Source organism: Parasteatoda tepidariorum, chromosome 10 (assembly GCF_043381705.1).
Source record: "Parasteatoda tepidariorum isolate YZ-2023 chromosome 10, CAS_Ptep_4.0, whole genome shotgun sequence".
NCBI lineage: Eukaryota > Metazoa > Arthropoda > Arachnida > Araneae > Theridiidae > Parasteatoda > Parasteatoda tepidariorum.
The window spans coordinates 53,410,611-53,425,197 of record NC_092213.1 but is presented as its reverse complement, the minus strand read 5'-3'; the positions used below and the strand labels follow the sequence as shown (position 1 = coordinate 53,425,197).

The 14,587-nt window shown below is 30.9% G+C and overlaps 1 protein-coding gene and 1 long non-coding RNA gene across 3 annotated transcripts in view; one reads left to right on the top strand and one right to left on the bottom strand.

The window, feature by feature from the left end:
- LOC139426936 (uncharacterized) overlaps window positions 1–2,121 on the top strand; it is a 33,297-nt gene extending 31,176 nt beyond the window's left edge. The window contains exons 2-3 of the long non-coding RNA XR_011638060.1: window positions 14–342; window positions 1,921–2,121. This is a non-coding gene — a long non-coding RNA (uncharacterized lncRNA). The remainder of the gene's footprint in view (window positions 1–13; window positions 343–1,920) is intronic.
- The window catches only part of LOC107456158 (amine oxidase [flavin-containing]), a 31,536-nt gene extending 17,457 nt beyond the window's left edge, over window positions 1–14,079 (bottom strand). The window contains exons 1-6 of one of the 2 annotated variants that reach the window (XM_071187111.1): window positions 13,876–14,079; window positions 12,271–12,365; window positions 11,162–11,296; window positions 8,072–8,179; window positions 3,850–3,941; window positions 1,578–1,719 (exon numbers count right to left, since the gene is read on the bottom strand). In XM_071187111.1, coding sequence (XP_071043212.1) covers window positions 1,578–1,719; window positions 3,850–3,941; window positions 8,072–8,179; window positions 11,162–11,296; window positions 12,271–12,365; window positions 13,876–13,915 — 612 coding nt within the window. In that variant the 5' untranslated portion in view covers window positions 13,916–14,079. The remainder of the gene's footprint in view (window positions 1–1,577; window positions 1,720–3,849; window positions 3,942–8,071; window positions 8,180–11,161; window positions 11,297–12,270; window positions 12,366–13,875) is intronic. The other variant, XM_016073941.4, reaches the window with a different exon arrangement.
- Window positions 14,080–14,587: the final 508 nt, after the last annotated feature.

Below are 14,587 nucleotides of genomic sequence, written 5' to 3'. Positions count from 1 at the left end.
TGCATTTTTACAGTGTGACTTCCAAAAACAGCTCTGAAAGTATAAATATATGGTGACTCTTCTTCTTCCACAGCTCTACAGCCCTTGGTGAGCCCAGGCTTGTTCCATCATTCTATTCCATACAACTCTCTGATTAGACTTCTGCCTACACCTATGGATCATCATTTCCAAATAGTCAAGCACGTCGTCCTTGGGTGGCCTCTAGGCCTGGTTCCCATAGGTTACCAGTTGATGATCTATTTAAGCAGCAATTATTGTCTCTCCTCTCTATGTGTCAATGAGAGGCGCAGGGATTTGATAAAGCCAACAAATTTTTCCCTTTATGATGTTCTCAATTTCTAGGTTGTTGTTTTTTTTAATTATTATTAATAATTTTTTTTTCATATATGCGCATGCTTCAGAGAAAAAAATATTTTTTCTCCTATTTTATGAATTTAAATGGTTACAGTTCAAAAAAATTACTTTTATTTCTGTCAACCAGTCACCAAGAGCAGCGATGGCTCAGGGGATAGAGCGTTCGCCTTCCAATAAGGCGAACCGGGTTCAAATCCCAGTCGATACGAATTCCGCATCCGGCGTTCACCGACCACAGTGCTGACGTGATTTTTTTCTTACCAGTGGTAGACGGATCATGGGTTAGAGTCCCCTTGCAGTCAGGCTAATCGTGGGATGTTCTCGTGGTTTTCCTCTCCATGTAACGCAAATGCGGATTAGCTCCATCACAAAGTCCTCCACGAAGGCAAATTTCACCTAATACTCGATTCAGGAGTTCCCTTGTCTTCTGGATTGGGTTCAAAATTACAAGGCTGCGGAGTTGAACATTAGCAGTCATAAACCCATAAAATTGGATCGCCTGTTCAACGACGGTTATAAAGTATTAAAAAAGCAGTCACCAACAGACAATCTTTTGTTTTCAAAAAAATCTCTACTGGCTTTTTAAAAATCATATTTAATATGCTGGGTGCAAAATAAAAAATAAAAAAAAGAAAATTTCATAATAACTTAGGGATTAAAATTTTTTGGATCACAAAAGAGGCAATCTTAATGATTCAAGGTCCTGATCTTAAATGTGGTAAATATCTAGATATATTTAAAATAACTAATAAAATTTAATTGTTTAAAATAGTTAAAGAGGCATGAAGAAAAAGTCATGCAAGAAGTCAAATTAACATTAAGAGGCCTAAACTTTCTAAAACTTTTAAAAAGTCTCCTCCTTACACTATTTGGACCATACTTTACAGATGAAGGCTACCCCTACATTTTGAAGGTCAAAACTTCAAACCCGTCAAAGAAAAGGCATGTTAATTCAGAAGAAAGTACGTTTTCATCTCTTATTTTCTGACTTAAAATATCGTCTGCAAAAATTAATTAAGCCTATTTTAGCGAGTTCTTCAAATCCTGAAGTTTGCATTTCATTTCTTAATCCAATCATTAGAATAATAGTTTTCAAGGTGTTCCTAATTTTTTCAATTTGCGCAACTCAAGTATTTTTTTTTCTTTTTTCGTAGTATTTATAAGAAAAACTTTCGAAAGCCATTTAAAGACGAATACAATTATTAAAATACTTTTAAACCTACCTGTCCTCCGTCTGATGAAGAAAAAACATTTTTGCATCCTCCACAAAGTTTGATGTACCACAGAAAGCTTAGCAGAGAGGCCTCGTAGCTTTCTGAGGTAATAAGTGCGTTTACGACATTATTAAAGAACTTGACGCAGCTCCTGAAAAATTATTAATCCTCATGATAATTTATGACAATCAAGTGAGATTAGTATTTGTTTTCCGTTGTTCTCTGAGAAACAAGTAAACCTAATTTTAATTTACAAACAAATGATCATTTCAGTAATATTCTGATACAAGAATGTTTCTTGAAAACTTATCTAGAAGTGTGAAAAATTTCATATTCTGTTTTTTTCTAATAGATTTTGAGAATGAGGATCGTGCTCGGCCCGGACGACGCCTGCTGTAGCCTTTTTTGAAGTTATCCTTCTTATGCGTTAAACGTTTAACGCTACATTTTTATTGGCCGGGAAATCCCGTGGTAGGATCCAGTTTTCCCTCATTCATTTCCATATTGTTTTGGTTCTCACTAGCATGAAAATAATAAAAGTATTTTGTTTTGATACACATATAATTTAATAGGATAGTATTTTTTATTTTCAAATTTAGAGGATAACAATTGTAAGAAATGAGTGAAAACAATCCCACGGACAATGTGACGGATTTAAGGTTATGTCAAGGTACGTCTCTTGTGAATATCGATTGTTATGCTTTCTCTTCTGAAATTACATTATGACGAATTCACATACATTATTAATACAAATACATTATCCATGGCGAGACGACGAGGCAACCACAAGCACTTCCACTGATTCAAGAGGTCCACGAGGGAAAAATGCACAATATTACCGTGATTACAGAATTACAGAGCACGGAAGCGAGCGGCGCAGGAAAAAGAATAGAACTAGTGATCCTTCTACGACTGCTGATTCTTCTACAATTAACGTCGCAGGTTGCGAAGTTTAACTTCTTCCGCGCGGAGGGACTCCACGCACTATTTTCTTTTTTAATATAGAGGTAGCCGCGATGGCTCAGGGGATAGAGTGTTCGCCGTCCAATAAGGTGAACCGGGTTCGAATCCCAACGATGGGTGGTCAATACGAAACCCGCATCCGGCTTGCGCTGACCACAGTACTAGTGTGAAATATCCTCAGTGGTAGACGGAACATGGTATAGAGTCCACTTGCCGTCAAGCTAACGGTGGGAGGTTTTCCTCTAAATGTAACGCAATTGCGGGTAAGTTCCATCAGAAAATTGTCCACGAATGCAAATTTCAGCCAATAGTTGATCCAGGAGTTCCCTTGTCTTCTGGATTGGGTTTAAAATTATAAGGCTACATTTTATTCCAGTTCATTAAAATTACAGGAATTACAAGACTACATGTGTTGCCGTAAATCTAAAATTGGGTCGGCTGTTCAACGACGATTATAAAATATCAAGAGATATTTATAATTTATGTGAAGCCTAAGTTCTGTATATTTCGCCCCTTTATTGCTAAATTCGTTTTTTAGCATAAAAAACTAAAAAAAAGGGTTTAATTTTAGTACACTAAAAAAAGATTGAATTTCTGTACTCTAAAAAAAGGTTAGTTTCGACACAGTAATTAAAGGTAAAAATTTAAATCATCCGCTATTTTTTTTTTACCATATATTTGTCACATATAGCGCGAGCTGGCAACTTTTTACACTTATTTATGCAACTCACTCATGCAAAAATAATTTCTTGCATAAGATATATTTTATAGTTACTATTTATATTATTATATCTGGTTTTATTATTTCTTTTTAATTATTTAATATATATAACTCTTACTTAAGGTTGATTCCCATTCAAAATCAAAACTTTAATTAAATCTTCTAAACAAATTTTCTTTTATGTATGTTTTAATTATAATCAAACTTTGTCGGACGTTATTTGGTAAGGCGTAACTGTTAACTGTTTGGTAAGGCGTAACATAAGCAGTAATATTTTATATAAAGTAACGTTATTTTCGATTTAAAAATAAAATTTATAGTAAATACGCAATAATCTTCTATACAATCTTTGATTATTATAAAAATAATTTTTCATTGTATTATTTGATAAGGCGTAACGTTATTTTCTACACAAACCATATTTGAAGTCTTCTAAACAATTCTCTGAAAGTTTAGGATTTAAAAAAAAAATATTTTTGCTAGTTCTGAATAACATAAATTTATTAAATATAAAAAAATTTTAATTAAGTTCAAAACTAATAAAAATTCCTATGGTAAAAGAATGATTATTAAATGTGTAAAATAAAGTGACAGTACTTTGTCCAGCAATTTTTTTCCAAAAACACTTTAAAAGTCAATGTATCCCATTCATCGGCATGGGGAGCTTTCCAAGGAGCATCGACAGGTATCTAGCAAAGAAACAATGAAATAACAATATAAAGATAACGTGAAAATTATTTACAACATATGATTTTCAGTAATAACGACTTTTTGAGGGAATTCCCCATCGACTACAGGGAGTATAGTTAAATTCTTAAACACCTAAACGTAATTTAATTGTTTCAAAGCCTTCATTTTGGGGCAAAAAAATTACTTATAAAATAACTTTATTATAAACACAGCCTATATATGTAAACTGACAAAGTATTTTATTTTTAAGTAAATAAAATTCAATGTCAATTGATTTTTCATATGGATATGGATATCCATCTGGAAACTACATGTTAATTCAGTCTAATAAACGATATGAATTCTCTATCCAACATTTAACAGTTAAAGTTTGAGTTAAGAATTGCCTTAAGTGTGAAGTAGGCGCTGATATGCTGTTTGTGGCACATTAGGAGCACTTGTCAATTGTGCAAGACTCAAATATTTAAGGATATGAAGATGTAGTTTTTCTGCCTCATTCCAAAAATTCGTTGAGATCTGGGGATTGTGAAGGCCAACGCTACAAAATGAAGTCTCTCTCTTATTTCTCAAATGAAGGCTACAATATCATAAATATGGCAGGATATATTATCCTGTTTCAAACCCCCATTGCCATTTCGATAAATCATCTGCATTACTTGGTAAACGACAATAATTAGGTTTAGTGTTTTGTTCAAACCATCATAAGCCCTCATGCTAATATTAACTATGTTAATAACCTTTTGGGGTTATGTTTCGCGATAGCTGATATGCATAAAACTTTTGGATAGTCTTAATATTGCATCCACTCAGTGTAAATCGCCTATACACTTTAAAAAATTATTCTTTATGCATATTAAATGACAAAAAGATTTTCCATTTAAAATTATTTGCAGCAAAGATGTGCAAAGGAATTTCTAAAAATAGCATTTTATATGATACGCTAGGTAAGAAAAATAAATATTTCAAATCTAATTGAATTGTCAATCAATTCTAAACCATATTGAGTTTAGACCATTTATATAATTTGGAAAGTAACAAATTTAAGAGAATCACTAACTAATAACTTTATTGTTTCCTTAAAAGCTCATGAGCTACGCCTACACCCGCGTCTTTATTAATTTAGTAAAAAGAACTAAATTCCCATAACTTATTACATTATTTTTTTATAAATGATAGCTCTAGAATTATTTATTACCTTCAGCAACCGATGAAACCTAATTTTTACCGATTACTGTTTTTTTCACCATAAAATAGAATTTATTTCTATCAATTTAATTGAAGCATAAAGAAAAAGAAATATAAAAAAGCAATTACGAAGTGAAATATTTCTATTTTCGAAACTTTATAGATTACAATGTTTCAAAACTATCATTTTAACTATCTATAAAAACTTTATCACAGAGCTGAAATTAATTCTAATATTTCATCTTTCAAAACGGTAATAGAAAAAAAAACGGACGCAATAAAAGGCTCATAAAATTTTGCTGCAGAAATATTTATTGAATCTGTATTTTCAAAAGAATTCGAATAAATACTTGAATAGTTATAGCTGTGATAATTTTGGTTATTTCCGTTATACAATCTAAAGGAACAATGATTTAAAAAGTCACCATTAAACATTCGAGAAGCAATATTACTTTACTGTAGGAAAATTAGAGGATATTTAAAGGACAGGGTAATGTAAATATAAAACGCAAGTTTTTTTTTGTTACTTAATTTATTGTACACGTTTCGAAATAATTCTAAAAAATTAAGGTGAAGATCTTGATGAGCAAATGAAAAAAATCTCAATTTTCGCATTAAGGGATATAACAGTATTTCAATTACTTTAGTATTGAAATATGCCGACCGGCCTGTGCAGGGGTTAGGGAACTGTCATTGCATCAGAAAGGTTCTAGGTTCAAATCACGGGCAAAGTATGGATGTTCCTCCCTTCTCTGTACTATCTGTCCTTACTGTGGGAGCAACGTTGGTTCACCTAATATGGTGCCCCTGAAAGAGAGGCCAACAATATTGCCCTGTAAGTGCCTGAATTGACGAAAAAATAATGTTAACACACGTGGGCATTGGAAAATTAAAAAAGTATTGAAATATTTATAACTAGAGGGTTGCGCCCCCTGCTCGCTAACGCTCGCCAACCCCCGAAAATTGCTACGCAATCTTATATGGTTTGCTTCGCTCGCTACTAACTTAGGTGCATTGCCAATGCACAAAATTCTAAAAATTCAAAACAATCATTCAAATCCATATGGAAACTTTTTTTTAAAAAAAATTACACCTTTTTAGTAAATACTAAGTCATTAAAATAAATTTGAATTCTAATAAATGACATGTAATTCGTTAAACCTATTAGAAATGTGCTCTAGTATAATTCGTGATATAAATCAAAAATCGTCAAATAAATTAGTAGTATATAAATTCGTGAAAAAAAGCGCTCTCGACAAAATACTAAAATAGAGATCTACCGGCAAAGACTACTCACTTCTGCCTAGCATAATATTATGAGATTGCCGCAGCTGATGCTCTCTGGTTATTTCAGTTTCCGTTCTTAAAAGCGCTATATGTTGAGCCACCTCAGCTATATTTGGCATGTGACATTTTTGATTTATATCACGAATTATACTATANAAGGCCTCAGCAAAGACAATATGTTAAAAACTGCACTCTTTGAAACTTATACCACGATAATGCCAAATTCATAGACTTCATTTGGGAACAATATGCGCATTTGCTTAGAGTTGCCATGGACTTTTAATAGAACAGATATAAAATAAGTTTCGTGACTCTCGTAGATACATGCATTGTGTTCCATAATCTCCCTCTTTAATACATATTTTAAAAACCCTTTAGAAAATAAAGTTAAAACTGCCCATTAAGAGACGGATATAATTATTTAAGAGAGAAAAATAAAAAATCAGCTCCAAAATCTGACAAATTACTATTAAGAAAGTTGAAAATTAAAACCAGTTTTGATTACCATATGGAACTTAAGAATGTTTCCATTAATTGCCTTTTCCCAGTTTCCTCTAGCAAGCAAACTATTTTGATGTTTTTAAACCGGCCTTTCTCAATAATGAACCTTCAGATTTCGATAACATACTCGTTTTGCTTTATCTCTCGCTTTGAATATTAGTTTGTGACGGCTAATATAACAGTTCTATTTTTTTACCTCGTTTGAAAAAGTTTAAAAAAATTTCAAAATGTATACTAAATGGGGAAAACTATTGAGCATCCTGTTTATATTTTTTGAAAGCGTTACCTTTGAATATTTCTGCAAAAACAAAATGGTAGAAACTATATACTACAATTTTTTGAAAATAATGGCGCATATTTTTGTCTCGCATATTTTAAATATTATACGTTTACTCTGCATGTTCGAATTCGAACCATGACAGACCAAATTTTTAAGCACTTCATTCTGGAACAACATATACATTCATTTAGGGTTTAGTGGTAGAATTTGTGTTTATGGATGACAATGCTTCTCGTGCCTTCAATCTGAGAATATCACGCGCTTTGAATGGCCAGCGTTCTCACCTGTTTTGAATCCAATAGAACCTGAGTGAGACGGGATCGCACGACGAGTTGCAATCCAATTAACCATTCCCATCATGTAGAGTGCATTGCTAATTGAGTGGGGTTTAATCCCATATCAGCTTGGTATGGGTTAATTCTCCTTAAGCTTTATGGGTATTCTCCTTAAACTTAATGGATTATGGGTATTCTCCTTAAGCTATATGGGTGAAGCTCCTATCAGCTTAATTCTTTCATATTAGCTTGAAAATTTGATACTTGGTATGCCGTAGCGTTTCACTGACTGTGTTACCATGCATGGGATACATACACGTGACCATGCATGGGTAACATAAACATGACCACCATACCAACCATACAATGTTACGTTTTTGTATGAGAGGTGACTTTACTAATTACTTCAGGGAGGGTTAACACTCCGTAGTTTTATGAATGCTGTCTGTCTATCATGCATCTTGATATCTTTCTTGTGCTTCATTTGCTTCACAAACCTTTATGTGTATGTAATGTTTATTTTGCTTTTGAATCTTTATTTGAGTAAACAGGCATTATCTGCAATTTAAGGACATGAGTGTATACTCCATTGAATACTTACTTCTTCTCCCATTTTGTCCATTAAATCCATTAAATGCTTAATGTCCCTGTTGACAAATGGATTTCTTTGCCTAGGTAGTTCAGATACCTTAAACTGAGTTCTTTTACCCTAAAAGAATTGAAAAATTCAGTTAAATCTCTTAAAAAGTAATTTTCTTAAAAATATTTAAATTGCTTTCATTATGTAAAAAGACATACTAATTAAAAAAAAACATAACAGTTCGATTTATAATATTATTATGTAGAATCTAGAGGGTTTCCACTAGATAGCTGACCCATTTTGAAAGTATATATAATAATAACACGATTCGGTTAAAAGATGTGCTAATGTTATAAGAAAAGCTATACATTTTAAAAATGTATTGCTTTGAAGTAGATCCACCATTTGTCTCTAAGAAGCGGTGGGGCAACCTGCTGCAGGAAAAACAGACAGAACACCTAGTCTTCTGTTAATAGTTCCGTGATCTCTTACGCTAGAGCCACCTAGAACTATCTGAACACATCTCCTTTTTCAAGATATATTGCTTTTCTAGTAATTATGCAAAAAGCGCATTTTTTCTTAATTACATTTAATATGAGCAAGTCATTTAGTGGACACTTTATATTTATTTCCCAAGGAATGAATGAGGTATAAATTCCCATTAAACTAATATTATAATTAAAACAGGTAGAATAAAAATGCTCAGTGTTTTTTTAAACATTCTCCAGATTGAAAAGAATGGTAACCCTTAATTGTCAAAATTATATTTATTTTTATTTTTGTATGTAATAATTGAGAAAGAACACAGCATATTCACGCCTGAAAATTACTACGCTTTTAGCAAAATATTTTATAAAGAGGTAAACATTTCGAATCGAAGCTTTCAGAATATTTGGTAATTTTGCCAGCATTTTAAAAGCCTCACCGTGAAAATTCTGGAACAAAGTGACTTTCTATATGAACTTTTAAATCATTCATACGTAGTGATATGGAAAATAAGTTTAAATGAATAATGAATAATTCATTAGTCTGACTTGTTTGGGGTTCGGTAAAGATGAGGTCCTGCGAGACTCCAGTCTTTTTATGGACTTTTGGAGGTGTTCGAATTCATTGGAGTCGTCTAGCGCTGCTAGACGATTCCGAGATTAGCAACAACAACATAATTCATTAAAACAAAAATTTTGCTGCCACTAGAATAAAAAATTTTCAAAAACCATTAAAAGTTGGCGGCACTGCATATTACCTACAAAATAGTCTGTAATTTCATGAATATAATTTATCTATAAAATTGTTACTATAAATTGAGTAAGGCAGTGTATGTTATATGCCCCAGTAGAACCAACAAAAGAATTCTTAAAACATTAAAAGTTTTTTTTTAAACTGTAATTCCCCAACTGAGTTCGAGATAGAATCTAGGTGCTTTTCCCTTCCAACTAAAATACTGGACAGGCAAAATTTTGCATAGACTTGCTTAAACAGCTCGACAGGGTGCCTTGGGTTTTTTAATTGAATATGTAATATTTTTAAATTTTTTTATTGATTATTCCATAAATTCCATGAATATGTTATATTTTTAAATTTTTTTTATAGATTATTGGCACAACGCCCAAGGCAACATATTTGTTACTTTGTCATTTAATTTGAGTTTTTGGTATGTCTTTCTCCCACCGCTGTGTATACAGGAGAAATTTAAAGTCGCAAACATCAATGTTTAACGGGTTCGTAAAAATATATGTTTAAGAATTCAAATTAAAATAAAATATCACAAAGATTCATTGAGTAGTTGACTTTATGTGTTACAAAAATATTAAAAATAGCCTTCTTTAAATTCAATATTCGAACACTAAATTCAACATTGTTCAGCGAACGCTGAAACTTTGTTTCAACTTCTCTCACTTCCCATTTCTCTCATTTCCAAAATGGTAGACCTACTGTCGAGCAAAATAACACTCCACTATATCCCAATAAAAGTATATGTTTAAGAATTCAAATTTAAATAAAATACCACGAAGATTAGTTGAATAGTTTATTTGAATAGGCTTTATGTATAATAAAAATATTCAAAATTACCTTCGTTAAATTCAACATGCTTAAATTCCCATTTCATAGAATTTATTACCCTTTTTTTATGATTTTGGTCAGCGAATGCTAAAACTTTGTTTCAACATCTCTCACTTCCCATTCCTCTAATTTCCAAAATTGGAGACTTACTGCCGAACAAAATAACACTCCAATATATCCTAATAAAACAAAATAAACAACGCTTTGTAAAAAAAAATAGCTACTATTGCACTGGGATCTCCAATACAGATTGAAATACGCTCTTTAAAATCTACATTTCCATCTAGCAAAAGGAAAATGGAAATTCAATGCATTTTCACTGAATAATTTACCGTTAAATTTTGATGTACGCAACTTTAAATGTATGATACTAATTGAAACATATTTATAACAGTCTGCATTACCATTTAGCAGGAGCAAATTTAAATTCAATTCATTTTCACTGAATCATGAACCGTTAAACTTTTAAAATACGCAATTTATAATATTAATGCAAATTCAATGCATTTTCACTGAATTATGAACCGTTAAGATTTTATGTACGCTACTTAAAATGTCCGGGATATTAATTGAAACACATTGGCAGAAATCTGCTTTACCATCTAGCAGGGGGAAATGGAAATTCAATGCATTTTCACTGAATTATGAACCCTTAAATTTTGATGCATTTGACTAAAAAAGTCTCTAATAGTTATTGAAACTCCTTCGCAATAATCTGCATTGCCATCTGGTGGATTTAAAAGGAAATACAATTTGTTCTCGCTGGATTTTGAACCGTTAAAATTTGAAGTACGTGACTTTTACCTTGTAATATTTTCTCTCGTGGGGTGCAAAATGAAAGAAAATGGCATTTTCTTATAATAAATAAAATATAATGTTATTTTCCAGACATCTCTGTAACTGCGTTCACAACACATATATTTTCAAGGCATCATCATGAATCCATCGTCAAGACATGACAGACTTATGTAAATTAAAATAAAGAAAATGCTGCGTATGTCGAAAACTATTACAATATTTGAGTTTTGTTATTTATGCTAATTGACTTACATTATAATGGAGGATGTCTTCAGATTCATTGATTTTGTATGTTTCCACGCCAAGCTCTTCAGCCAATCGAATCAAACGTCTGTGAGAGGGCCCGAAATAAGATCCACCGAAATCAACGTAGTTAACTTTAGGATCCTGAAAAACGTATGCAATAGAAACATGCTCAATGCAGAGGACATATCTTAACAAAAATTAATTTTATGTCGGTAGATAATAAGCTCACCAAAGCCCCTATAAAAATCATAAAAAGGATATTTAAGACAGGTTAGGATGTGTGATGTTTTTCTTTTTATTATGGATAGAACTTGTTCACTAAGGTGTCACCTAACAACATGTTTATTTTAACACTCTGAATGATCAGGTGTAGCCTTTGAGTTAACATCATCATTTTGTTGATCATAGAGGCTAGAAGAATGTGTGACTTGTTTTATGAATACTGACTCACTCTATAACATCTTAATTGGTCAGCAAAAACACCATATTAAAAAAATCTCTCAGGTGATTGAAAGTTTGTAAAGCTTTGAAATCAGTTTTCCGGAAATTTTGAGGAATTTGCTAGATCAAATCCTCGGCAAGTGACATAAACTCGATGCGACATTCGTGCAAAACTATGTGAAGTGAACTATTGGTTAAATCCAGTACAAGAACAAAGTCAAGTAATTAAGTACAAAGTTAGCAAATTCAAAGGTGAAGTTACCAAGTGTTAAATAAGTGTCTTAACAATTCTCTAAGGTTGACTGACTAATATTTTGCCTGGGGGATTATCAAGAATGTATTTTTTAAATTTCTGATTAAATTATACATAGGGTGATCAGCAATAAGAAACAAAAAAGTGTTGTACATTGAAGGGAAAGAGGCAGTTCAAAGTTTCCGGCTGACAAATTATCATTTTCAAATTACTTGCTTTGATAAAAATATATTACAGGGAAAAACTATCTAATCTGATTACAGCTATTGAAATAAAAAATTAAGATTTGTAAAGTGTCCCAAGGTTCAAACTTTCCCCGTAAATGTTAAACAAGAACGTAGTTTACTTAAAATTACATTTATCGATCATTTTAATAAGTCTAAACATGTATAAAAATACAAACTACATCATTTTTTTTTACAATTTTTGTTAATGTCCGTCCACCAAATCGATCTCTTGCTTCCAATAAAATGAAACTAACACCAGATTCACTCAACAATTTAGCTGCACATAACCCTGTAAATAAAATAAAAAATAGCAATAAATAATTATAAATACACGTTGTAATATACATAGTGTTTAGAAATTACTGCCCTTAAAGTATATATTTTCAATCCTTACCTAAAGTATCAACTAAATTCGATTTCCGATTTGATCGCTTCATATTTCGATTGCGCTTTTTGATACCCTTAGTTTTCTAATAGTTTTGATTTCCAACTTGATCGCTTTATATTTCAATAGTGCTTAGGCTTAACTAAGTCTAATTTTTTACTAGTTTTGAATCACTGAGTTTTCAAAAAAAAATAAACATTCTTCAGTTTTCTTATAAATAATTTTTTAACCTTTTTTTAAGAAAATATAATTTTTGTTTTACTAATAAAAATGTATCTAAAAAACATGTTCTAAAACTAAAAAAAAAAAAAAACATTCTTGAGAAGAAGAAAAAATTTTCAAAGAAACAAAAAAAATATTTCTCTCGGTTTTTTCAGTTTTTCGGATATATCTCGCTTATTAATTCACAGAAAGCAAATTTTTTAACATTTTATTTCTACAAGTATTTCAGTTAAAACAGTTTGAAAACTTTGCGACTACGTCTGAAACAGAGAATTTAATGTTAAGGTGTTTCATAATGATAACTTTAATATTTTTAGAATCCTTGTCAAAAATGAAGTCAAAACAAATCTTCACATTGAGGGAATATTTAGAGAAAACGTATTCGAAATTAATGGAATCACTCGTGAAGAAGACGAATTGAAAAATATCAAAACTAGATTAAGATGTTTTTGATTTTCTACCTTCTCAACTAACTCCTCTTTTTTTCCCGACAGTAACTAAATAATTGGATACCGAAAGATAACCAAAAGATTATAACCAATTTGATAACCAATTCAAAAAATTTTTAATGTATTTTTTTTTTTTTTTTTTTGGTTAAAACAATAATTTATAAAATTTATCATATAAATCTGAAATCAACAAGTGCGCTTACGTGAGAAATGAAAAAGTTTTTTTTTATTTTTACAATTAATTTATTTTTCGGTGCAGTGTAAAATAGAAAGATGATTCTAGATGCTATACGCAATAATATTGTGCAAATTTACAGTCAAAATAAAACCTAAGAATTTTGCCTACTGGCTCAATTCAGATTTAGTAAGACTTCGGAATTCTTCTAATGAACTGACATTTAACTTAAAACATCATTTTATTATTTGAATTAAAATAAGTTTCCTTTACATGTGTAAAACACCTACTTAAACCCTACTTAAATCATGTTTTGAATTGTCTGAAAACATTGAAAATATTTCCGGCTAAATTACGCAAAATTGAAGGGAGATATTAGTTTTTGAGATTTCCTGAATGAAAGTTTTAATAGTATCACAAAATATCAAATGATTTTTTTTCTCCACCTTTCAGATTTATTAACCAGCGTAAATTTCCTATCCAGATTTTATAGTTTTAAAAAATCTTATGAAAGACTCTGCTATAAAAGTTTTGAATATTATTCAAATATATAATATAATATACTTACCGCTTAACCCTCCTCCAACAATGATAACTTCAGCTTCCATTTTATTTTATTATTATAGAGAATAAAAACATAAATTCAAATGCACTGTTTAACTATTTACATTCATTACTTATCATTCTAACACGAGGAAGATGTCAAGAAATAACCTTGATTACATATTATCAAAACTTTCAGATATCTGTGTCGAGTTCATTAGTTATGATTACTGTTGCCATCTGCTGGAGCTTTTTATTAAAAATGCTATGTTTACTTCGAATCTCTCTTTAATTTTATGACTGCTGTCGCCATCTGATGTACATCAGTACAAATAATTTTTATATTAAGTTAATTTTTAAATTGTGGGTTGCTGTTAAATTTTGCAGGAGGTATTTTCCTAATAAAACTTTCCGAAAAGTATTTTTTTACCAACTCTTACTGCAAAATTTATGTTTTCAAGGAAAATGTTTAAATTTGTTTATGAAATATTTGTTTTTATTCCATTATTCAATCTGTGCAAAATGAAATGCAAAATTAATTAAGTATTTTTTCTGTATTTCTTTTCTGAAATTTATATTCGAAATATTTTTTTTGTAAGAAATAAAATTTTTCTGAGCAGTTTTATAATTTAACTTTTTTTAATGTTGAGTTTGCTCCCAGTCAGAAAAACGAATGACAACGGTTTTTTTAAATTGATGGCGAAATACAAAGACAAGATCAAATAAATAAAGTAACT